Raw genomic sequence first — 24,606 nt, forward strand, 5'->3', positions numbered from 1 at the left:
AAAAAGGGGAAATTTTATTTTAATTAAGCTTCTAATTTCAAGGCAGTTGTCTTTCACTGCTTTGGGATCAGTACTGTTTGAATACAAAGCCTTTTGTATTTTCTTAAAAGAAGGCTTGTGTTGTGCTTGTATTTTGTAGACGTTTTTGGGGTACCTGTTGATAATTTAGCCTTGTTGGGAAATGCTTACCTGTATGTAAATACTGTAAAACTTACTTTGTTTTTTTCCTCCAGAAATGTATGAGCTTAGCTATATGTTAAATTTTCTCACTGAGTCTAGTGTCATTAAAAGTGTTTAAATTTTTAAAAGTAATACTTAGTGGTTATTTTAATAGTCACATTTTCATGTAGTGCTTTAAAATGTAAAATGTGGTTATGTGTGAAGTGACAGTTAAAATAATTCAAGCTTACTAATATCTTAAATTTACTCCTGAAAACGGTGCTAGGAATAGTGACACCCTTGCTTGCTAATGTTATTGTTATTTCAGCTTTTGAATGATAATTTAATCATAGCAGACTTTTAATTTCTATAATTTCTCTTGTCATTGAGCACAAATTTAAACATAAAAGGGTTTTCTGAAGTTGAAAAAACTATTGGAGAACTGTGTTATCCTGAGCACTGTTTGTGAGCTATTTAACAATACACGTAAACATGCAATGTGATAAAGCATTTGATTTTTAAAACTCAAATCACTTTTCGTGTTTCCCCTCCTGTAAGTCTGGAAGTACTTTTCAGTGAGGAAAAAAAAAAATAAATAAATAAGACAAACTCAACCCCCAAGACCCCTTCTGGCGTATTGTCTTAACATCTTAAGTGAAGCAGGTCTGCTAATTTGTAAAGAAAGGGGTAGTAATTTAACACGTACTAGCCTATGCACTGGTTTAAACTTTGCAATATGTGTTAGAAAATGAAACTTAATTTGCTTGCCGTAACTGAAACACTGAAACAAGACATGTATGTAAAACAATAGAACATAGTCTGCATTATATACAGGTTTTTTGATGTAAACCTTGTAAAATAAACATTTATCAACTCATAGTCCTGAATTAGAATTCTTTTCCACAAGCAACATGAAAGGTAGATCTTAGAAGTTTCTGATTAAAAAAAAGAAAAGAGATATTTTTTTATCTACCTATGGCAGCTTGATTATATTAACATTGTGTTGATTTTAAAATGCTAGACAGTGCAGACCAAACTAAGAGTTTTCACCCATATAAGACTTAGAGTATGTTTAGGCTATTATTTCAGTAAAACAGGAATCATAGCTTTCATAGCTAAGTGCTGATTATGTTCATGGATTTTTTTAAAAAATATGAATTATTTTTTTTAAATTACAATGCTCTGAAATGTTAATGCTTACAAAGTAGGAACAAAACTTATATCGAAGTTACTGGGAAATGAAAGTTCCACCCAATGAGTATTTTTTTCCAATGCTGACGTGCAGTTTAGTTCATGAGATAATTCTGTTGTGTTTGATCAAAACAGAACTGCGTTACAAATCTGCTTTTGGTGACCAACATTGAGCTTTTAAAATTATGACAGAAATTCTTCAGCTTTATGTGCTAAACAGCCTACTGCGCACAGTTCTTTATAGAGTCCTGTCTGGGCCTTTGTATGTTCATTCTGAGGAGGGAAAGCATCTTCAGAATTGTCCTCCCAGTCTCGCCAGCTATGTTTATCCAAAGGGACTCATCCATCCTTTGGCTTGTTGCTCTGGGACAGGACTCGCTCTTCAAACTACTATCTTGCTTCATCCATAACACCAAAAGAATGGGGGGAGTTTGGTCTCGGTAACCACGTCTGCAGTCTTCATTATGTGAGTTGGCTACCTGGAAGAAATGTGGACATAGACATCCTTCTAGATCTTAAAACTGTTGTAGAAAGCCAGGAATGGGAAAGAGTAGAAAGTATAGAAAGTAAGGAATAAATACATAAATACAGTGATTTTTCTTTATTATCTCCCTGCATTCTTTTTCTCTTAGAGACTTAACAATTTAAGAATGAAAAAGAAAACCTGGAACTAAACATTTGCAAGTGGTTTGCTTTTAGGAAATCTTGTTTTCTGTCAGGTGAAACAAGAGATTCTGTCTGCAACAAGTAATTTGATGTCAGTTGGAAGTGCTTCTTTTAAAAAGATGGAAAAACTTACAAAGACATAAATTATGGAAGCCTGTATTTCTGACTTAAATGTCCATGTTAATTACAACTTCTGTTGTATTCTTGTTTTTCTTTGGTACTAGTATAAAACAGACAACATAAACAGAATATACTTAAGTCAGCTTGGCTTAATTTTATACATGGCAGTGCTTGCTTTTTGTTGTATTAGAATAATTGCTACTTCAAAAGCAGCATTTTTAATCGGCTTTTTAGAACAATTGTTTGTATATGAACATTTAAGTAATCGTTAGTTCTATTAAGTGACTCATATTGAATATTAGTCACAGATATGGGGAATGTTGTGGGGCTTTTTCATTCCATGGTTTAGCTCACTAACATTGCTTACTGAAGTAATGGGTGGTTGTGAGATGTTTGTTGGACATAGAATTTTTTTTTTTAAAGGCAGTTTTGAATTCAAAGGTGGGAGTATAATAAGTATAGAATGTATGAATATACATATAGAATGTCTGAGACTTTTAAAAATACTTAGACGGGTGCACTCCTTACGTTTTTAATTCCCATTTTTACCTTAATAAAGATTTCCATAAACCCTAATGCAAAAGGTAAAAGTAATTAGTTTTCATTTTGTTAGCTCTTTTTTAGTTCAAAAAGCATAGCTCATAGGGGTTTTGTTTCTTCAGGTAATACTGAAAATTCATCCTACGTTCATAACAAGTTGGGAAAGTAAAAATGCATCTAGGAGACTTCCTGACTCAAGGGAGGGGAGGAAAAGGAAATTGTGTATATGAGCTGCAGCACTGTGCCAACATTGAGTCATCCTTTTAAAATCACTTGATATCCAATAAGTTTGCTGTCCTTACAGGACATAACTGCTTTATGTAACGTCAGCACCAAAGTTTAATATCATAGTCAGTTTTTTAAAAATGGTTTCCCTTTGGTTACAGGAATCGACATTATTCTGCCTGTGACAGAAAAATATTTTGCCAAATACTTGCAAATATTTTGCAATGTCCAGCAGAGCTCTGATCAGTACAATGAAGGCTAACAAAATAGTAAAAGGAAACGTGCAGCCGTGGTTGGAGCAGTGTTAAGTAACTTGCCTGGGAATCCATTTTTCTAGTTTCAGCCTTATCTTGACTTGTACTGAATGTATATGTGTCTCAAGAACAAACATTTGTCTAGAGGAAGCAAAATGTTCCTGAAAGAGATTGAGAGGGGCGAAAACTGAGCTGCTACTTCCGTAATGAAAATGGAAAAATCTAGGTAACTATGTACCTAATACTAACAAATGAAAACTGATAAAAGCAGTATTTTTGCTGCTACTCAACTTTCAAGTGGAAAATAAGATTGCAATTAGCTCTTTATTAATTGGATGCTTTTTTTAAAATTGTATGGTCAATAGCATAAGCTGATACAGTGAGCTTGTCAGAAAAATTAAAATCGATTAACTGAAGTTGAAGGGTATTACAGGGAAGTACACTACAAACTGTCCTTTACACTGATAGAAATGACTATTACCTGTATTAGAGGATAAGGGTTGCACTTTAACACTGTTGAAATATCTGTATATTTATTTCAGAAACTTAATGCTAAAATTTATTTTAGGGCTGTCATCTTATCCTGAAAAATGGCTAATATGTGAGGGGGTATTCACCAATACTGGCAATATAGATCTGATTTAGTTGTTATGATTAAAACTAGCAGAAAGATTTATTTTTTCTCCCTCTCTCTTTTTGGTTCCTGACTCTATAGAAGTTGAAATTCCAGAATTGTGAACTTTCTTAGTGGTGATTGTGGCTGTTTCTCATGTTTAAATTATCACTATACAAATTAAATATATAAACCAGATTTTCATCCAGTTTAAACATCTTACTTTAAACAGAAAATTGTCACGAAACAGTTCCTGGAAGAGTTTCTAGTGGGATCCCACCAACATTTTTTTCCTGTATTAATGGTGTCCTTCCACAAGGACATTTTTAACACAAAAATACCAATATTGGCACAGTTAAATGCTGAACTGTGTATTAGGAACAAAAAAATCTTGGACAGTATGGGGAAGTGACTTTACTTGGGCAGGGCAGCAACTCTGAAAGGACTAGCAATACGATTGAACGCTCATTGTGAGTGTCTTAGCAACTGCAATCTCTGCAGGTCGAGGCAGGAAGATTGTGGCTAGTAGTACAGGGCTATTGCTCTATATGCGGCATTAAATAAGTCCATTAATGCTGTGCCTAGCAGGGGTTCAAGTGCTTCCAAAATAACATTAAAAATCAAACATTAAAAATAAAAAAATGGTTCTGAGAAGACCTTACAAGAATAGGAGCTGGAAGGTTGCTTTACACGCAAAAATCTGAACAAACTCTTACTTATCGTAAGGGGCAAATTAGGTCATAACTTAAGTCTGTAAGTAACTGTATGTAGAAGATGCTTCTGATTGTACCTTCTTAACTCTGTTAAGAGCAGAATAGAATTCATGGATGAAGGTGAAACCTGGGTAATGCTGGAACCAGGAATATCAGTATTAAAGTTAATTTCTCCAGTAGTTACTTAACCTGCGTAAGATATGAGAACAGATTTTAATTATCATTGAGATTAAAATTTGTTAATCTGTTTATCTAATGTTTGCTTTAAGTCAAAGTCTTAAATCAGTTTTTACAGTTTATGGTCAGCATGTCAACCATGTTTGCTGTCCAGGAAGAACTTCTTTGGAATACAAATCGTTAGGACCAGCCTAATGATTTGTTAGAAATGCCACATTTCCCTCCCTTGAGTTTTGATGAATTCAATTTATGTATAGCCATGTCTGTCCTGGTCATCTGTGCCTCTTAATAGAAAAATGCAGTTTATTTAAAAGCCTCACTGAGAGGCAAGTTGTTTGTCAATTCCAAAAGCAAGCATACTATGGTATTTTGTTGTTCAGAGATCATGTCATACAATTAAGAGGGTTTATTTAAAATTAATGTGGAGGATAATATTCTTGTTCCTTTTTTATGTCAGTTATTTCATAACTTCCAGGAGATTTTGACCTACATTTAGGTAGTATTTAATTTTGTGGCAAAGTGACCCATGCAAGTTGTTTTGCAGTCACTTCTGTCCCTTTTATTAACAGAATACGGATGTTGTGTGTTATCTTTAATATCTCCTTCCTGATGCAAAGGTTTTGAGATAGGATACAGTTATTTATCACATATTTCACACAAGAACTTCTGTGGCTTTCTAAATCCATATGTGAACTTCTTTCGAAAGAGAATTTTCTCATAAATCTGTTTCTGAATTTGTTAAAGCTTCCCAGTGAAATGTGGTTGTGATGGAGCCATTTATTTTTTTTTATATTATGTTACACCCTTTTTTTGTCATCAAATAAGAACACCTGTTTTCCACAATAGCAGGCTTTAGTGTCATCAAAAATGTAATGCCAATCCTTTTGAAGTGTTTTAGCATGTTAAAAATAAATGGAATGTTCTTTCAGAAAGCCTTAATCTATAGGTACTGATAGCAGATACTGCACATGCAAATTTGCTTTTGATATTATTGAAAATAAGCTGCCAATTTTTGTAATTCTGTGCATAGTTGAGCACAAATATATTTTTTTAAAAACCCACACTGTTGTTATTAAATAAAACCTTCCCGGCCCACTCCAACCCCCAGTTTTGTTGTGCATGCATATCTCTGTTAGAGATCTTGCCTTTGTATATCTTGGTTTTGGTTAACTTTGTGTTTTATCTGATTTCAGTTTAATTTCAGTGATGCTGACAGCAGAGATGATGCAGTCAGTCTTTCTGTTCAGGATGGGTCCAGTTTACTTTCAGAGTCAACATGATACTTGACCTGAATGTTTTGGATATCTTAAGCTATAAATGTTTCCTTGTGTTTTTTCTTACCTTTCCAATTCTATGTCACTTCATGACTATACCCTTTAAATGTTACTCATGTATAGGAACAATTTAAATATACATTCCATTATTACTATTGCTGTAAAACTTTATTTTTTAGATAGCTGCTCTTTTCCCCTTTGGTATAATCTATACATACCATAATTTTAATTTATACATACAGTATATTGAAGAGTGTATACTCAGATCTTTGTCACTCATTGTGAAGCTGATGAACTAATTGCTCTTTTAATAACTCTTATCTAAAATATGCTGTCGTAAAGAGTTAGGTGTTTAAAATATTTCTACTCATATTCACATACTTTGAGTACCCAGAAAAGGAGGAATCTATCTTCTGGGGCGACCTTTCCTACGTAAGCATTCCATACATGACTTACCAGCTTACTCTTTGATGTTCTGCTTAAGTTAATTCACGTCTTATTCTTACACATCTTTGAAAGTAAGGTAACATTCTTCCTGAATTTCCCCTTTCTGCCCAAGTGTTTTGGAATTTCTTTGTCAAGTACTTGTCATTGTGCATGTTCACACTTCGCTTATGTGTTTATTCAAGAACCTGAAACTGAGAATTTTAGGTGTGGCAGGACCCCTGTGGTATTTGGATGTCCTAATTTTCCTTATTCTGGATGGCCTTCCTCTTCCTGATACTAGTAAGCACATAAATATGATCATGTACCATCTATTTAGATGATTCGGAGCTTTTTTCCTTGTGGATTATTTTGTCGGTGTCAGAGCATAGAGTTAAATTTTTTTTAGTAGTATTATTCTAGTCTTTGGTTGGTTGTTTCTCTCTTCTTTTTATATAAAATTTGTAGACTAAGAACACTTCTATGTTTTTTTGAGGTGCTATTTAAATTCTGGCAACTCTCTTAGTATATCAGAGCCCAGTTTACTAGCCCTATACTGGCTTTTCAGTTGTCCCTAGTACATACTGCTCGGAAAAAGGTCTGACGTAAACACATCTCTGTAAAGCAAGCAGAGTGTTATGCCATCAAGCTCTGCATGGGCCACTTCCTTACACATAGAATCGTTTTCAGATCTCCTACTGAAAATTTAGAAATCTGAGGATAAATGACCAAAGATTCTATGTATAGGTAAGCTCCCATTTTTCTCTTGCTTTTCTGGGCTTTTTCCTTACTACCGAGAAATACTTACCTAGTAAGGCTCTTCTGCTCAACTTCCTTAAGGGTTTGAAGTCCAGTTTCCTTTTAATACATTATCTAGTTGTTGTTCCTGTAATAAGATCTCGGAAACAAATACAAGTATTTTATGTTACAGCAGAGTTTATTTAGTCTTGAGTTAAAAAGTAAACATAAAAGAAATTAACATAAATTCAATTACTAGAACAAAATGAGTATTTTGTATCCATAAACTACCTAAAAATACAATTTTGGGGTTTTTTATAGCCTTATAATGCTTAAATAGTTTTTCACTGCTTGCCTAGAAGGTGTGCATCCTATTTTTTTTTTTTCCTCCCAAAAAGCATGTTTTCTATTCTAATTTGCAGCTGATTCCTAAAGAGAAGAATGACTCACACTTGGTGCTTGTGCCCCTGCTCTCCCCCCTCCCCCCCCCCTTTTTTTTTTTAAGCTTTTCTCTTCTAGATTTGATTTGTCTGTGGAATATAGTCCATTTGTCCATTCAGTGTTCTTTCCTATGTACGTATGAATTCCTGTGCGTAGACATATATTGTGAGCCTACCTTGCTAAAAGCTTAATTCTAGTGAGAATACTTACTGACCTTACAGAATAGTTCTGACTTGCCAACTATATCAGTACAGGAAGTTATTCTGAAATACTGGTGTTTTAAATTCATACCCATACTTGTTTGTCACTTACTTCCTTTCTAGGCCAGTGTTGATATAACACTATTATACTGTTAAGGAAATGTTAAGGAAACTCAGAGTAATGTTACCTTCTGTTTGTTTGCTTGTATTCTATATTTAGTTTCATGATAACAGAATCCAGTAGCAACCACTGCAAGTTGACAAACACGGGTGGTTTGTCAGGGTTTTTTTCTGGTTTTTTTCTTTTTTTTAATGTGGCTTTCTGTGGCAGTTTTACTTTGCAGTGTGAAGAAGGATGTAAGACAGCTGTGTGGCTAGAAAAAGAAATTTATGTCTTGGGACTTTTATTTAGACACTGCTGCAGTATCAGGCTTGAGAGAAGGGAGCTTTACAAGCTTATAAATAACAGAAATAAAATACAGGCAGTAGGGTGTAGTTATAACTGTAAAGAAGATCACACCATTACAGCAGCCAGATCACTGGTGTGAGTGAGCATCTGTAGTGGTGTCAAAGTTGTCAGGGAATGGAATAAAGGAGAGGAGGAGCAGAGTCTTTCAGCACTCTATACGTAATCTCATTTAATTTGAATTCATCACATGGGACAATGTTGTTTTTTCCAAATATCAGGGAATGATTAGAGGTGGGCTTAAGATAAATTCAGTACCAAACTGAACAGCTGGCTTCTCTTCCAGCTTGCTGTAAGATGACATCTATCAACTAATGTAATTAGTATGGTTGGCTGAGAAAGAGATCGCTTTCTACAGTATGAAAGGCTTGTATTTTCATTCAGGTAGATAGTGGGTGCAGTGAGGGTTGATTACTTCTGCATATAATTTTCATTTCTATAAAAGGTTTAACTTTTATATTTTTAACTGCATTTGTGAAATACTGTTTAGGTTAAAATAACAAACATTCGTCAATTATGTCAAAAAAGGAAACTGCAAATTTGTGGGTAACTATCATAAATCTTGCTCCCAGACATATGTAATGGACAAGCTACTAAAGTTATCTGAGTTCCATTTTGTTTAAAAGAGTTGTATAGGGTCTGCCTTATAAAGACTGAAATGTATCTGAACCCTGAGAAACTGTGAAGACTGGGAATATTCTTGTAGTATGAGAAATGTGAACTGGTGGTTTGGTTTTGGGTTTGTTTTGTTGTTTTGGGTTTTTTTAGAGGCTGTCCAAAATAAGCACTGGAAAGTTGGTTGCATAATGATTGCATTGCACTCAAAAATAATTTTTGTTTGTGTATAGAGAACAAGTTAATATCTTTCTTCTTCATTTCTTGTTTTTGTTACATTCTGTGATGCTTTTAAAGCAATGTGTCTACCTGATCACTCTGTGTGCCTGAGTCTGAGTAGATAACGGAAAGATTTGAGGAAGTTCTGTTTCACATATTTTTCACTTTGCCAAGATTGCTAGAGAGCTAATAGATAAAACAGTTAAGTAGAAATGGAACAAAGTATTTGAAGTAAAAATACTTGGCACTCTGTTCTACTGTGCTATTCCTCCACTGGGATACTTTAAAATTGCAGTGGGTGGTTTAAGTAGTATGTAATGCAGCTGATCATATACTAATGTAAAAGATGAAAATACAAATGTCTGCCAGCAAATAGTTCCCTTGACAAATAGAAGGAATCAGTATTTCTTTCAAACTCTGTGAAGATTCAGCCTTGAGTTAATGATGGTAGCATTTTCACCTGAAAGGAGAAAGGAGTTTAGGTTTCTTAGTAGTACACAGCATGCGTAAATGCACACGCATGCAAAATTTTGCCTATATTACAATGGAAACTAGCATCTATCCTTATTGGTCATCTTAGGTTTAGAACACCCAAAACAAATGCAAGTTCTTTACAATGTTTACGTTCTTTACAATGTCTTTAAAATACATTTCTTCAGCTTCTGATTTTTAAAGTTGCTCGGATGATCCATGCGTTCTTCCAAAGTGTACAGCTGATTTTTTTGTATATGTACACACTCTGGCACACATGCATGCTTGGGCTTTGTAACATGCAGTTTGTTTCCAACTTTGGTGGAATCTTTCAAAAAAAGAATATTTTTGAAAGAGAAATGTTGATCTAGGAGAAGCGTGTGTTTGAGCATGCTGATGTGTATGGATAGTTGCTGTGCACGTACACATGGTACTGAAATGATCGGACACAAAAGGATATTTTTGACAATAATTCATGCACATAGATTTTGCTGAATACTTGAAAAATATATAAATTAGTGCTTCAGAAGCACAGCTTTAGAATGCTGCCTCTATTCCCCCATCACCAGAACCAATCAGTGTACATTTTGGCACATATAGGTAAAGGGAAAGTCTGGAGAAAGGAAGACATACTCTTGATGGAAAAGGGTCAGGTTAGAGAATACTTCAGCAAACTGGGCGTACAGAAGTCCATTGGTCCCAATAGGATGCACACATGGGTGCTGAGGGACCTGGCAGATGTCATTGTGAGGCTTGATTATATTCCAGTGATCACAGCGACTGAGAGAGGTGCCTGAGGACTGAAGGAAAGCAAATATCACTCCTATCTTCAAAAAAGACAAGGAGGAGGAGCCAGGGAACTACAGAATGGTCAGGCATACCTTCATCCATGGGACAGTGATAGAACAACTAATCCTGGAAATCATTTCCATGTACAAAAGGACAAAAAGGTAACTGAGGTTAGTCAGTTTGGATTCACAAAGGTGAAATCATAACTGACCAACCTGAACGAAAGGGTGCAAAGAGGACAGAGCGAGGCTCTTTTCAGCAGAGCTCAGTGGCAGGACCAGAGGCAATGGGCACAAACTGAAACACAACAGATTCCCCCTGCACATCAGGAAACACTTTTTCACTGTGAAGGTGACTGAGCCCTGGCAAAGGTTGCCCAGGGAGGTTGTGGAGTCGCTATTCTTGGAGATACTCAGAAGCTGCTTGGACATGGTCCTCATTTAGGTGTCCCTGCCTGAGCAGCAGGGTTAGGCCAGATGAATTCCAGAGGTCTGTTTCAATCTCAACTAGTCAATTCTGTGAAACAGATCTGAGACTTCATCATTAAATAGAGGAAAAGTATTCTCAGATTTATTTTATCCACTATCGCCATAGAAGGAATAGAAAGATGCACAAAATCTTGAAGTTGCACAAAAAGTTGAAGTTAGTATATTTGCATTATCAAAGTTAACTTAGTGTTCCTTAGGTTGGATTGCATGTAACACCTAGGTAGTTCTTCATATGGCATTGATAAGAATACAGGTTTTTACTTGCTTGTGAACAGTTGATGATAAGTTCTGAAATTCTTTCCTTGTGTGGCAGGGAGCGTTGCTTTTCAGGGGATTTTCAAGTTCTGTGCAGACAATGCTGACTTAAGTGCAGAACACAAAAAGACTAGAAGATCCACTGTGCTTTAGAGCTTTCTGGTGACCAGTTTCTGACAGAAGGGGAAATGCTGAAGACTGAAAGCTTTTGTAGAATAGTTTCTCTTCAGTAAGAGAGCAAATATGATTGTTTTCATCACAAGAATTTTCTCAGTGGCAGGCGAAGAGTTTATTGCTGCTGAAATGGGGGTGGAGGGTGTGCTGCTTTGCATGGAAATGTTTTGAGTCTTACGCTGTCATATAAAAGGTGAGCATTGGCATCGCTGCAGCATAGTGGTGCTCATTCAAGTGTAAAAGAGGGCTTTGCCAACCTACGCCCATTTGGTGCACTCTATGTGTGCTTTAAGAGGACTAAATTCTTAAGCAGATTGGTTTCCATTAACGGGTTGTGAATCTGGAATGGAGATTATGAACCAAACAATATGGGCCTAAGCACAAAAGCTTTGGGATTGCCAACTTGTGTTGTCCACTCTGTTACATCTGGATTCTAATTCATCCCTAAAAGTTTAAGCCACGTTGTTACTGAACTAATATTGCCTTTTCTAACAGATATAATTGTTTTGTGTGTGTGTGTGTGTGTGTGTTAATTATGCAAATAGCATTGCTCAGTGTTTTGTATCTACATTTGGGAGAATGTAGTTGGTTGGATTCGGGGTTACTGGTTTTTTCCAGATACTGGGAATTTATAAACGTTTTAGGAAGATACACCACTAATATAATTCATTCCATTCTTTTCCTCTGTCAGGAAGAAGGAAATATCAAAGAAATTGCAATAACTCACCATGTGAAGGAAGGACATGAGAAAGCAGACCCTTCACAGTTCGAACTTCTGAAAGTACTAGGACAAGGATCCTTTGGAAAGGTTGGTAACTGAACTTTTGTGGAGCCAATTATTCAGGAATATAGCATTGAATAATGTTAGGAGTTGAAATATTTAGAACAGCCACAGTTTTGCATTAAGGCAGTTTTGGAAGTGAAAGCTGCTTTCTAAATTAGTGCTAACTAACCGCTGTACTTGTGTCAGATCTTTTTATAAAGCAGTAAATTTTTTTTCTAGTTTGTGTGATACGTAGATCTTGAAGTTCCATAGAAAAATTGGCTTGATATGAAGTAATTGGGTATTCATTGTTAAAATGGAATGTCATTTTTCTATAACTATTCTTCTTTTATGTTTGGGGGTGTGTGTGTGTGTGTGAGGGTTGAAAGGTTTTTTTAATAAGTATTCCTAGTTGCTAACTTGCTAATGGTAGGTCATCACCAGTATAGAAGCTACAGGCAACATTTATTTTTGTGGCAGTTTGGAATTGTAAAGAAGATATTTTAGGCAATAATGGCTGATGAATTAAACATGATATGTCCTAGTCATGTTCATGCTAGGTATTATCTGCATAATTTGGTTAAGGCACAATGTACCTTGATACTTACTTGAAGATCAGTTAAAGAGTCGGTGTTTCTAGCCTGTAGTGAGTACTGTCCACATGTCTGCACTGAGATCTCACTGTATGTGATATTTTTAGTTGTTCAAATCCAACTCTGAAGCAAACATTAATTTCATGTGGCAAGACAGATCATTGAGACAGAATGGAATATGCAGTGTAAGACAACAGAACCGTTACATCCATTTTCAGCCTTAAATGTAATTCTAAATGTGATGTTAAGCTCTAGCATATAATGCCAAACCCATCTTGGATAGGGGGGGAAATGAGAATAATCAGTCCAATTCTCTCTTGGTAGTAGAAACTTGCTGTTAGTCATGTTATTGCAGTAGCAGTTCGAGTTCAGCTTGGAGATCTAGAAGTCTAGAAACTGTAAAATTTTGTACTCGAACTGGTAAGAATTCACTGAGAAACCTGATTCCAAAGGTGGTTTCTTATGTTGTTTGATTTCATCTAGAATCATAACCAAGTTTTAATTTGGAAAACTTCAGGTCAGGAAAAGTAAATCATTCAGGGGCAAGGAAATGTAAGCTAATAAATAATTTCAGCAATCCCTTTTATTTTGTTGATATTACTAAATTCAATGCTATAAGAGGGGTGTGCAGAAGAGAAAAATAATTAACTGTCTAGCTGACTCAAAGTATTGCAAAAATGCCAGTTTTGTCCTTGATTGTTTTAGCCTTTATGCAAAAAGGAATAATATTACAAAACATATAATCCCTTTTTTCTAGCAATTTGAGAAGATGTCACTGCTTCCCATTCAGTCTAAAAAGACTAATTCTGCATGCTTTTCAAAGGCTCTTGATGATGTTTTGGTAATCTCTGGATAATGCAAAGGGATATTAACATAAGTGAGAACTAGATTCAAAACCAGACATAAAACTAATTTCACATAACATGTTTAACATTTTCATATACCGCAACATGTCTTTACGCTTTTACATAAATAACCAGAAAACCTGTGGCAGGTTTATTTTTTTCTTCTTCATTTCTAAATCTAAAAATTGGTTCTGCTAGAATTCATTTTCTATTAAGGATATTAAAAACAATCCCACTCAAGAAATCCCATTGCACTGAAGAAGGAAATGAAGCACACTTAAGTTGAGGCTGGTTGTTCTTTATTGGTATGTGCAAAACTCATCCTAAATATGTCATAAAAAATGTTGTTGTGATGCAAGAGGTTCTTACAATTTTATATGTTTGGGGTTTTTTTAATTATTTTGTTATGCATTGATTCATATAGTTTTCTGGATGAACTTTTGTACACACATTTATCTTCGTATCTGACAATTATTTTAGTAGCACTTTTGCTATGCTATCTTATGAATTTTAATAAGACAAAACTATTTAGATATTAGTATTTAAAGACTGAATTTTGTGTTTCAGATTTCTCTCAACTTCTGAGAGAATCTAAATTCATCCTTTCTTTTACTCACTGAAATCAGTTAAGTTAAACCAAAATTAATTTGGCAGACTGTCTTTGGAGAACCTTTTATATTATGAAATGAAGGAATAGTAGGAAAAATTGCAAGGAAATTTTTGTTTGGCTTTGCGGAATCTGAAACTGTTGAGTTCAAGTTTCATTGAAATAATACTGACTACTTGAATTTCATAGCAAAGTATATTGATCTGACTTGCCTTTATTTTCTTTTAAGAATTCTTTTTAATTTTCAATGCAGGTCTTTCTTGTCAAAAAAATCTCAGGATCAGATGCTAGACAGCTTTATGCAATGAAGGTATTGAAAAAGGCCACCTTGAAAGGTAAGCGCTGTTAGAGAGAAAAAAAACCCCAACAAAAACAAAAACCAAAACTGTGACGTTATACAAATCTTTACACACATGATGTTCTACAGATTGTATCTCAGAACTTTCTTCTATCAAACAGCAAATAGCAGAATACACTGCCTTGTTTACTTAATCCTTCTGGGTTTACAATACAACAGTACTGTATTGATAGTTATAGGGGAAAGTAGGTTCCTTTCCATGCTAAATTCGTTAGGTGGTGGTGGTGGTTTAATAGAGTAGTTGTGCTACATCTGCCACCTGACTTGCTCCTGAGCTGTTATTTGAAACTTAATATCCTTCCTTTTTTCGTTTGCTGTGTATCACCAAGGATACAGTTAATGCCTTTTGCTCAGTTTATATTTAGGTCATGATATTTAAAAGTGCATTATATCATCTGTTTTATTCTAAAAGTTCTAAGCGCGGGAGTTTAAGTGTTTCTGTAAAACAGGAATATACAGTACATTTTCCCAAAACTTTTGGTGCTATTTCTGGGTATAGACTGTATTTGATAAAATCTAAAGTTAATTGTCTATGTTACTTGATCAAAAATGAGTTGTAAATTGTTTTGTTTCTTGTGAGATTTTAGTCTTGAACAGTGTGAGTAACAAAATAAGTTTAAACCTGAACAATCTGAATCCTGTCCTGGAGAATTCTATAAGGGAAGGAAAAAAAAACCCAAACCAAAACAAACAAACAAAAAACCACCAAACAAACAATGTCTTTTTCACTGTAGATTAGTTTAAAGTGATCTTTCACACTAATCCCTTAACCAGGATGTGTATTTGTTGCTTTATGCCATTTTTTAATACTTCTGTCTATTTGTAGTTCTTCAACTCTTGACTGCACTGAAATTGCAATAATAATTTGGGGATAGTTCCAGCAATTTATAGTACTTCATCTGTGTTGTTGATTATTATATTGATTTGCAGTTTTAATATATGCTTTCATCTGAAAGCATTCATGGAATGATGGAGGGAACAAAAACTCACGTTGAATTGTGAACTTCTGCTAAAATGTTGAACCCGAAATTTTTCTGCTTGAGATCTAGTGCTGAATATGTGTCTCACAAATTTCATTACATATGGTTTTCACTTAAAGCTATTACAGAGGGTGTGTTTTTGAACAGTTTCCTATATCTTGATTCCTCTGTGTTTTGTGGCACGTGTTATTCTCATTATTTACTTCCTATTTTTCTGAAATTGATTTCCACTCATTTAAGGTACTTTGATATCCTCAGCAGCTTTTCATTCTCCAGCCTGTTAATAGCTTGAGACTAGAGTCAAAGGTCACACAGCAGTTGCTGTTTCAAGACGTTTGAGGGCTTCTGTACATCACCTTTTGATTGTGTTTTAATGTTACGTGTAAAAATTACAGTCCAAGCTGTGGATCTAGTTTTGCCTACAGATGGCAGAGACTGATGAATATTGAAATTGAAAGCTTGACTTTTGGTTGGAAAATTAGGCTCTTTGAAGCACTTGGAATACAAGGATGCAAAAGGCTGGAGTGGAAAGGTGATGCTAGCGGGGAGATGCCACACTTTTCAACCCTTTGTATCTGAATTTTCAGATGCTTTTGAGTATCTTCTGGTTGCAATTCATGTTTTAGGAAGAGTGAAGTTGCAAGCAAATAAAGGTTGCTGTTGAAATCTTAATGTGAAATTAATTTAAATGAATTATTTTTCCATAATTACAACATATTTTGAGATCTAATGTTCTAGTTTTAAATAATACACTGTATAATTTGATTTGACTAAGGTTCTTTAGCTCTTCCAAATCTATTTCATGAAGTTATTGTGTTCTAAAATTAAAGATTAAAATGCCCTTTAAGACTGCTTCTTAATTGAAGGCGGTGTGGATGATTCACGAATCAAATTTAGAGAGAATATTTTCATAGGAATGCAACTATATTAGCCAGAACACTGTGGTGTAAGTACACAGTCCAACCTTTCAATCTTTAGAGCAAATCCAAGTATATACACATACAACATACAACTTTTAGTTCAGAGACTAGTTTATTAATACACTCTGATTGAAGGTGTCGTCTTTCAGTGCCCCTTTATGATGGGGAGAGAGAGAAACAGGGCCAAATCACTGCTAGAGAGTCTGGCATCAAATCTAAAAGAAAAATCAGTAATTCCAGCTGTACACATATGGAAACTATAGTCAACAAAAGTCAGATCTTATGTCAGATAATGGCTAATACTGATGTCTGAAATTAGTTGAGTTCCTTATACTTTTTTTTTGGTTGAGATTTTGTAAATCCAGAGTTTCTCTGTCTTTTCAGAAATCAGGTTTGTTACCCATGTAACTGTTGCATAGCTATACTTAAAAGTATTTTGAATGTTTTTTCTCAACTGAATCTGCCTAAAGAAAGAATATTCTGAATTTCAATTTTGTAATTGAGATGAATCCTTGGAACAGTGGAGTTGCACAACTATCTTGTGACATTGTCATGACTTTAGATGTAAAGGTCAAAATCCAAATGTGATGCTTGCTCTGTGTTTGGTGAGCGCTTATTTCTGTGCTTCCATTTTTAGGGAAGCATTCTTCTCCAGGGAGCTGGAAATTTGATAGTTTTATTCATTCATGAAAATGTATCTATATAATTTTTCACAAGTACCTATAGTATTGTAAGTGCCTGTTTCTGGGAAAAGATAACTAAGCTTCTGAAAAACCCTATTGGTTCTTGACTTTTTTATTTTGCTCCCTTGTTATGTTTTGCCATCTGAGAACTCTGGCTTGTTAACTGTACAAGGAATGCCAGCAACTTAAACTTTTGACTGTATTTCATTTCTCTGGGGTGCTTCCTTCAAGAAGTTGTAACATTTGGGAAAGGGGCAGTAACAAAATGTAGATTAAGGGAAAGAAAGAGAAATGCAATATCTTAAACCACTGTAGCAAACTTTACTAGCTCTCATTTGTGAGCGTTCTGAATTTTGTCTGTGTTCTGGCTGATTTGGAACCTCAGATGGGAACCAGGCACTGACAAGTGGCAGGGGAGTTGCCTGGACAGCTGAAGCAGGTGCCATGCTCAGCTGATCATCCTGCCTGTGTTCATGGATTGCCAGCCCCATATGCACATGATACTCATTTAGTTTAATCTGTAGTGGCATAGGAGCAAATATATGTCCCATTCTGAGCCATCATGGTGGGGCAGCACAGGCCGCTTGAGCAGTAACTGCTTCTGATGTCTGATATACTTCTCCATGCACTAGTCTGCTCTCAGTACATCTTTTTAAAAAAGATTGTCTGAAATACACACCACCTTCAATGGATACTCTTTTTATTGTAAGTTCATAATAAAGAAAGGAAATTAAAAAAAATCCTTTCCAAATTGTGAAGATACTTAAGATCTTAACAGTACAAGTTATTTGAATGAGCTAAAACAATTGAATAAGTTAAACCAATATAAACCAATATCTTTATGATAGTATAATTGTATTTATGTTGTTAGATTGTTTTGCTGTAACTTTTTTTTCTCTCCACTTTTCAACAGTTGAGAAAATAGCTAAATTTTCTGTACATAGCTGTGGCAGTTTTGCTCTACTGTTTAAAAGGTTAACTAAATGTAGGGCAGACTGAAGGATGGTTATGTTTTCTCACGTGCTTTTGTTAAGTCTATTTACCCAGTGTCATATTTTCCCAATAACAGAAACTGAAGCAAATTGAAATGCATGAAGAGATTTACCAGAAAACTCTGCACTGTGAAATACGTTATCTCTTAAATCTTTTCTGCGTAAAGTATAGTGACCTGTAGACAGTTGTAATACTAGGGGATACAATGTGAAGTACACCAGGAAAAATACTGATTCGTAATGTAAATTTTTTCTTTCAAAATCTTGCTCCTATTCTGTTGTAGTTCGAGATCGGGTTAGGACAAAAATGGAACGTGATATCCTAGTAGAAGTTAACCATCCTTTTATTGTCAAGTTACACTATGGTGAGTTGCAGAAAAAATTATTTTTATATTGTAAAAATGAGTGCTTGTCAAGATAGTACCTGATACTTGCTTTGTGATTCAGAGAATTGTACGAAATTAGTGTGCTGTGTAAAGACTTCCTGTGTAGTAATTCTCATATAAAATAAGTCCATGGCTGACTTCATGCACAGTGTTAAATATTCATAGGTCTGAGTGTCTGTAGTCCTTAGTGTTATTAAAAAGCAGTTATCTGTTTATGCCTACCCATTCTTTTCCAAAACATCTTATCTTTTGTATGTGTCACTATTTTAGTTATTTCTTATCCTTGCTTTATTTACTCTATAGGAAACACACAATGGCATTATTTTCAGTTGCATCAAAATTGGTGGGAATATGCCTTTTAATAGTATGGGCAGCCATAAATTTTTTTCGGGGGGGAGGGTGATGTGGGTTGGTGGGGAGGGGATCAGTACTCTTAACAAGTCATGCAGAAAGTAAACTGAAAAAAGCGACAGAACAGTTTCTGATGGGTTTTCGTTGGGGGGGGGTCAGTTTATATTTTTCTTTTAGGATCCAGTTTTTCCTACAGTTCAAACCTCAGATCTCTGTCACTCTGATGTGGCTTAAATAATGTGACTTTTATTATTTTACTTGCCACTCTTTTGCACACTAGACTAGATCTCCCTGTTAAGCTGAGTTTCTAGAGGTTTTAGAGTATGTGCATCGGTTACTATTTTGCCCTTTTAAATCTAGGATTTTTAGTTCCAAAATCTGGAATGAAATGCTGACTAACTTAAGTATAGCTTATTTTTTTACAAATTCCATTGGTGACTTGCTTTGCTTTCACTTGGCATGGGAGTTATTTGGTCTATGGTAGAGGAACAGTTATTTAATTCATTTAAACAAATTTTTCCACAGAGGAAAGAGAAGAATAATTCATTTTAACAATGAAAATAAGGGTGAATTATTTGTTATAACATAAATACAATTATTCTTCTGCTCATGGGTAAAACTAGAATATGTTTAATTTTTTTTAATTCATCTTTTCAGCTTTTCAAACAGAAGGGAAGCTATATCTTATTTTGGATTTTCTCAGGGGAGGAGACTTGTTTACACGTTTATCCAAAGAGGTAAACTTTTTTTAATTTGAAAATCGTCTATGGATAAAATTTTACTGTAAATTGCCTATATTAAGAGAGTTTACTTTTAAAACTCAGTTTGCATTGAATAAAATTTTTAGTATCTTCTTTTAACCAGCTAGGGTTTCTTTGCACAAAGTAGTCACTCCATGAAAATGCTATTGGTAATTTACATTGTTTCTGAAAAAAGGCTTAGACAAGCAGTCTTTCTGTGCTGCTTTTTACACCTTGCAAGAGTTTCTTCTCCTATTGTCACCATGTCTTAAGATGAGTCTCATAACGAGCATGGATTTATACAAAATACTTGTATTCAAATTAACTGATTTATGACTGGCTTTAATATCCAGAATCTAGTGTCAGATAGATATTTTTCCGTGATTTGTATATGAACATGAAATTACATTATTTATAAATATTAAAAAAGCAAGAATTTTATTCCACTTACTTTAGTAATTTTCAGAACACGAGCACTGTGCCTCCATCATGCTGATGATATCTCTATAAATGTCAAATAACGACTTCAAAAAGTTTGAATAGATTAATTTTATTATAACTTCTAAAATAAATGCTGACATTTCATAGATCAGATTTTATTTTATTTTTTTTTTTCCATCACTCATGCGCAAAAACTTCCAGCAAATATGTGGTAGGATAGAGATATAAATATATCTATCTGGAAGCCAGAACTTGTAGTTGTAGCTGCCTTCCGTTTTCCCTTGCTACAGAGTATCTGGGACAGTTGGGTCACCACTACAAAGCTATATGGTTATTAAGATGAGAGTAGAATGCAGTGCATTTTGTGTATAGGTATATCGTCATATTTGTGCTGACCACATAAATTATTACATTTAACTCAGCGAAGCCATCTGTTTCAAGCTGCTTCTTTTAGTTTGTTTTGCCATGGATAACGTAGAAATTTATTAGTACTCTAAAACTGAGATACTTTTTTTATTTCCCCTCCCCCCTTAAAATCCATAGTTCTTTCTCGATTCCCAAGAATGAATGTATATCACTATCCTGCTTATGACTTTTTTCATCTTCAGCCACTCAAATTTGGTAGATTTTTATATGGCTAGATAAGAAATATTCATTATAGGTACCTTAAACTAAGCGAATTGTTCATAACTGATGGAGTGAAATGCGAGTTGGATGCAATTAATGTCATCCTCATATCAATTCATGTGATTTTTAAAATAGATTAAATGAACTGCAGCCAAAAGTTCCTGCCTTTTCCCTATTGACTACAAATGGAAAAGTGGTTAATTCAGAGCTAGTTGTATACACTGCAGATGTTTAAGGTTAGGAGAGATGAATTCCATGCAGTGTTTATAAAGAACACCCACACTATGTGTGGGTGTATTATCATCCTCATGGGATCTTTCATTATTTGAGCTTTTAAATGTTTCTTGTAGAGATTTTGCTGCTTGAATGTGCCTGTACTAAATATTGGCTATTGTGAAAAAGTAACATCAGCAACAACCTTTTATACAAGCTTTGATACCGCTTTCTGCCTTTAAACTACTAAGGGAAAATATGTTCTACTGTCTTAATTCTTGCTTAATGTAATGTTCATCTGTGCTCTCCATTGCCATTCTTTTTTTCCAGGTCCATATGCTGTATCTAAAAATATTAATCTTAAATTCCAAGTAAAAAAAGGGGGGGGGAAGCTGAGGAGTAACTGCAGTAGAATCAAATCTTGAAGGATTTTTTTTTTTTTCCCTCTTTTTCTAAATTCTCAGAAACGTTTAATTGTAATGTTTTCTGTCAGTGCATAACAACAATTGTTGATATAATTGGCACAACGTTTTCATTGAACGTAAACAGGGATTAGTTTGTCTTCCCAATAGAAAAATGGCATTGCTACTTGAGATCTTAACTGTGCTCTTACATAGGTTATTTCTTTATTTTACTCTTTTATCTACCTTTCCTGTAGTTACCTCTCAGGCTGCATGTTAGGGGATTTACCATCACTGTAACTTATTTTTCATAGTACTTAGAGACAGACTCCTCAAGACCAAGATGAATATGCTCCTCTCGTGCCTCTGACTTTGTAGATGAAATTAAGGCATTTGAACTTCTTTGGTCCATTTGTTGTCTGGAATTGAAATGGTCACGTCCAGTAAAGAGAGAGTCACTTTCTTTAAACACTTCCCAAAATATTTCAGCCCCACTACAATGTGTCTATCTGTTCTCTTGAACAATCAGAAGCAAATAACCTCAGTTTTGCAAAAAAAAAAAAAAAAAAATTGGCTTCAGAAGTTCATTTTCAGGAATGTACTGTGAAATAGTATTGATTATAAAGTCCTAGTTTTGTCTAACCAAGATACTGGAATTTCATGGGGTTTGTATAGAAATTAGTTAAAGTATTATGAAGAACCATTCTACAAAACCACTGTTACCATTGCTTGGTTGATGCTAGTGTAAGCTTTACAGATTTTACATGTAAAATACATTGTTTTACTTTTTCAGGTGATGTTCACAGAAGATGATGTTAAATTTTACCTGGCAGAATTAGCACTTGCTTTAGACCATCTACATAGTCTTGGAATAATATACCGGGACCTAAAACCAGAAAAGTAAGACTGCTCTGCAGCAACTGCAGCGTATTAATTTGATTTGTATTGCACTTCTACCTACACGATTCTCTTTGCAGCTTTTAAAATTCAGTAATTTATTATGTAAACTGAACAGGGGGGGAGGTGGGGGAAGCTAGTGGACTATTTTAATTAAAAAGGTTGAAGTTTGTCCTTTCCCACCCAAACCATTCTATTATTTCATTTCTTCTAGAACATGAGCATTTAGTTTGAGTGATATGCCAGGTACATCCATGCTACTTTAAGTAATGAGTATACTGAAATATTCCTACCTTTCATTTTCCAGGTGATTTAAAGCATACAATGGGGAAGAGGTGATCTTGGGCTTTTGGTTTTGTCATTATTGTAGAATTTCTGGACTAGAAATAAACTTAGAACAAATGCATGATACAAAGTTAGAGTTGAATGTTCTTTTTGTTCTCTTTGGCATTTGAAAGCCTAACAACAAACGTTGGGTGGTTTGTTTTTTTTTCCAACACTGATTTTTAACATGCACTGCAGTAATAGCAGAATGGAGGTTAAATTTTAAAATAAAATATGAAAATAGTAAGTCACAGGCTTTTAGTGTATTGACGATCACGTAATTACACTGAAAACTTAAAATAAGCTTGAAGCTACAGTTCTGGTATGGTGTTGTGTCTCAATATATTAGTCATCTATGCTTCATTCAAATGACTGATTTCTGTCTCCTGTTTATGTCTTTCCTCCAGTAATTTATTTTTTTTTTTCTAATATAGTTTTAGAAGATTTAAAGTAGAAAATGTCAGTGCTATCATCTGGAACATTTGAGCCTTTCAGATATAAATGTATGCTGTAGTGTTACCCTCTGCCTGGAGGGGAATCTAAGTGACAATATAATGCGTGCGTCTCTGTTGTGCTTAATCACACAGTTAATATACTCTGCCTCATTGCCAGGAAATCTGTAACTCTGAAGTCCTGTTGTCTTTGGTGATCATTATTCTCTGCTACAGCTATACAGAGAACCTGAAAAGTCTGTGAGATAACTGTCTCATGTAAAATATTGGTGGAAAAGAGCAAATATGAGTAACAGGAATCACAGAACCTGTGATACTTGGTTGTTCTGTGGAACTACCATTAGGATAGCTTGTTCTTTTGTGCATCTCATGGAAAAAAGACACAAATTTTAAAATGTTTAGCCCTGACTAAAAAGAAGGGAAATATTCATACTCAAATCAGAAAGCTGGGGGCTTTTGGCATGAGTTGGCTCTTACAAATGAACACAGAATGGTGTTTAAGCTTTGGGAGTATTCTGTTAAGTAATTCTGAAGTGAGGAAAAATAAGCTTACCAAGTGGAAAAAGATCATTAAATTGCAAAGCAAGAGAACGTTAGTTATTTTGCTAACATTTACTTCCAAGAGGAAAAGAATGAAATAGTAATTGTCAGAAGACTAAATAGCTACAGCCTGAAATAATAGGGGCTTTTGTGTTTGTTTCTGGGTTGGGGTTTTTTGGTTTTGTGGGGCTTTTTTGTTGGGTTTTTTTGGTTTGGTTTGGTTTTTTTTGTTTTAATTATTTGGTTTTAAGCCTTGGATGTATTTGGTTTAAAAAAACCTATCAAAGGTTGAAATTACTTACAAGTTATGGATGAGACAGTAGTAACTTTCACTGTAGGCTGTATCTATACTGTGGTGCCGTTTCCCACCATGGCAACTGCAAGGAGGAAAAGAGAAGGGCAGAAGAAATGGACAAGCAGTGTGTGCCTGGGTCATGTCTCATTCTCAGGGTGAAACGCAGCTTCCTACAGGAGAAGCTGGAGGAACTAAGTCCGCTGTGTAGGTGGTGTTATAGAGTCCAGTTCTTGAATACTTCGCATGCTTTGAATTGCAGTGATATTCAGTGGTGGTTAAGGATAGTTGGCATCTTGGAAAAGTGTGGCCTTTTTTGTGATTGAAATAAACAGGCGGAAGCCAAGACCTGTTCTGAGTGTAGGGCCTGTAGGTCCTGTCCTTTGGTACAGCATGAGAATATTTATTACTTTATGTTATTTGAAGTGGTCATCACCCTTTGAAATAATAGTATGCTGTTCTGTTTCTTCCTAAATGTTGTCAGTACATTGTCTGAAACAACAGACAGAAGATATTCTAATTAGTTTATTTTATTCTTTTTATTGTTTTTTAGCATCCTGCTTGATGAGGAAGGACATATCAAATTGACAGGTGAATAAAGGGAAATTGCAACACCTGGATCTTTTCTGTTCACCATAAAATTTTTTTTTTATTATTTTGGGGGGGGGGGGGTATTTGTTTGTTTTTTTCCAGTAAACCAATATGGTAAAGTAAGTTATTTTAACTGGTAGGTAATCTTTCTGTGGAGCAAATAGTGTAATTACTTTGAAATAAATGACATATGTAAATATTTAAGTATCTGCTTTATAATTATATCTGATGTTTGGACCTATGATGATGTGGGGAGGGAAGGAGAATTCTCTGTTATGTGTATTTGGATGTATATACAAATGATAAAAGCATTGCATTTCACATTATGGTATAAGTATTAATGATGAGTGATTTAAAAAAAAAAAATTACATTTAGAACTATTTTTATTTTTCCTTCTA

General features: G+C 34.7%; 1 protein-coding gene across 4 annotated transcripts in view; it reads left to right on the forward strand.

Annotated features, from left to right (window-relative positions):
- RPS6KA3 (ribosomal protein S6 kinase A3) overlaps positions 1 to 24,606 on the forward strand; it is a 77,273-nt gene that overhangs the window by 22,674 nt on the left and 29,993 nt on the right. For all 4 annotated transcript variants that reach the window (XM_030476097.1, XM_030476098.1, XM_030476096.1 and 1 more), the window contains 6 exons: positions 11,903 to 12,019; positions 14,273 to 14,354; positions 18,237 to 18,317; positions 19,347 to 19,426; positions 21,905 to 22,011; positions 24,170 to 24,207. In XM_030476097.1, the coding sequence (XP_030331957.1) occupies positions 11,903 to 12,019; positions 14,273 to 14,354; positions 18,237 to 18,317; positions 19,347 to 19,426; positions 21,905 to 22,011; positions 24,170 to 24,207 (505 nt within the window). The remainder of the gene's footprint in view (positions 1 to 11,902; positions 12,020 to 14,272; positions 14,355 to 18,236; positions 18,318 to 19,346; positions 19,427 to 21,904; positions 22,012 to 24,169; positions 24,208 to 24,606) is intronic.

The sequence above is a fragment of the Strigops habroptila genome, chromosome 2, assembly GCF_004027225.2.
Source record: "Strigops habroptila isolate Jane chromosome 2, bStrHab1.2.pri, whole genome shotgun sequence".
In the NCBI taxonomy this organism is placed as follows: Eukaryota; Metazoa; Chordata; class Aves; order Psittaciformes; family Psittacidae; genus Strigops; species Strigops habroptila.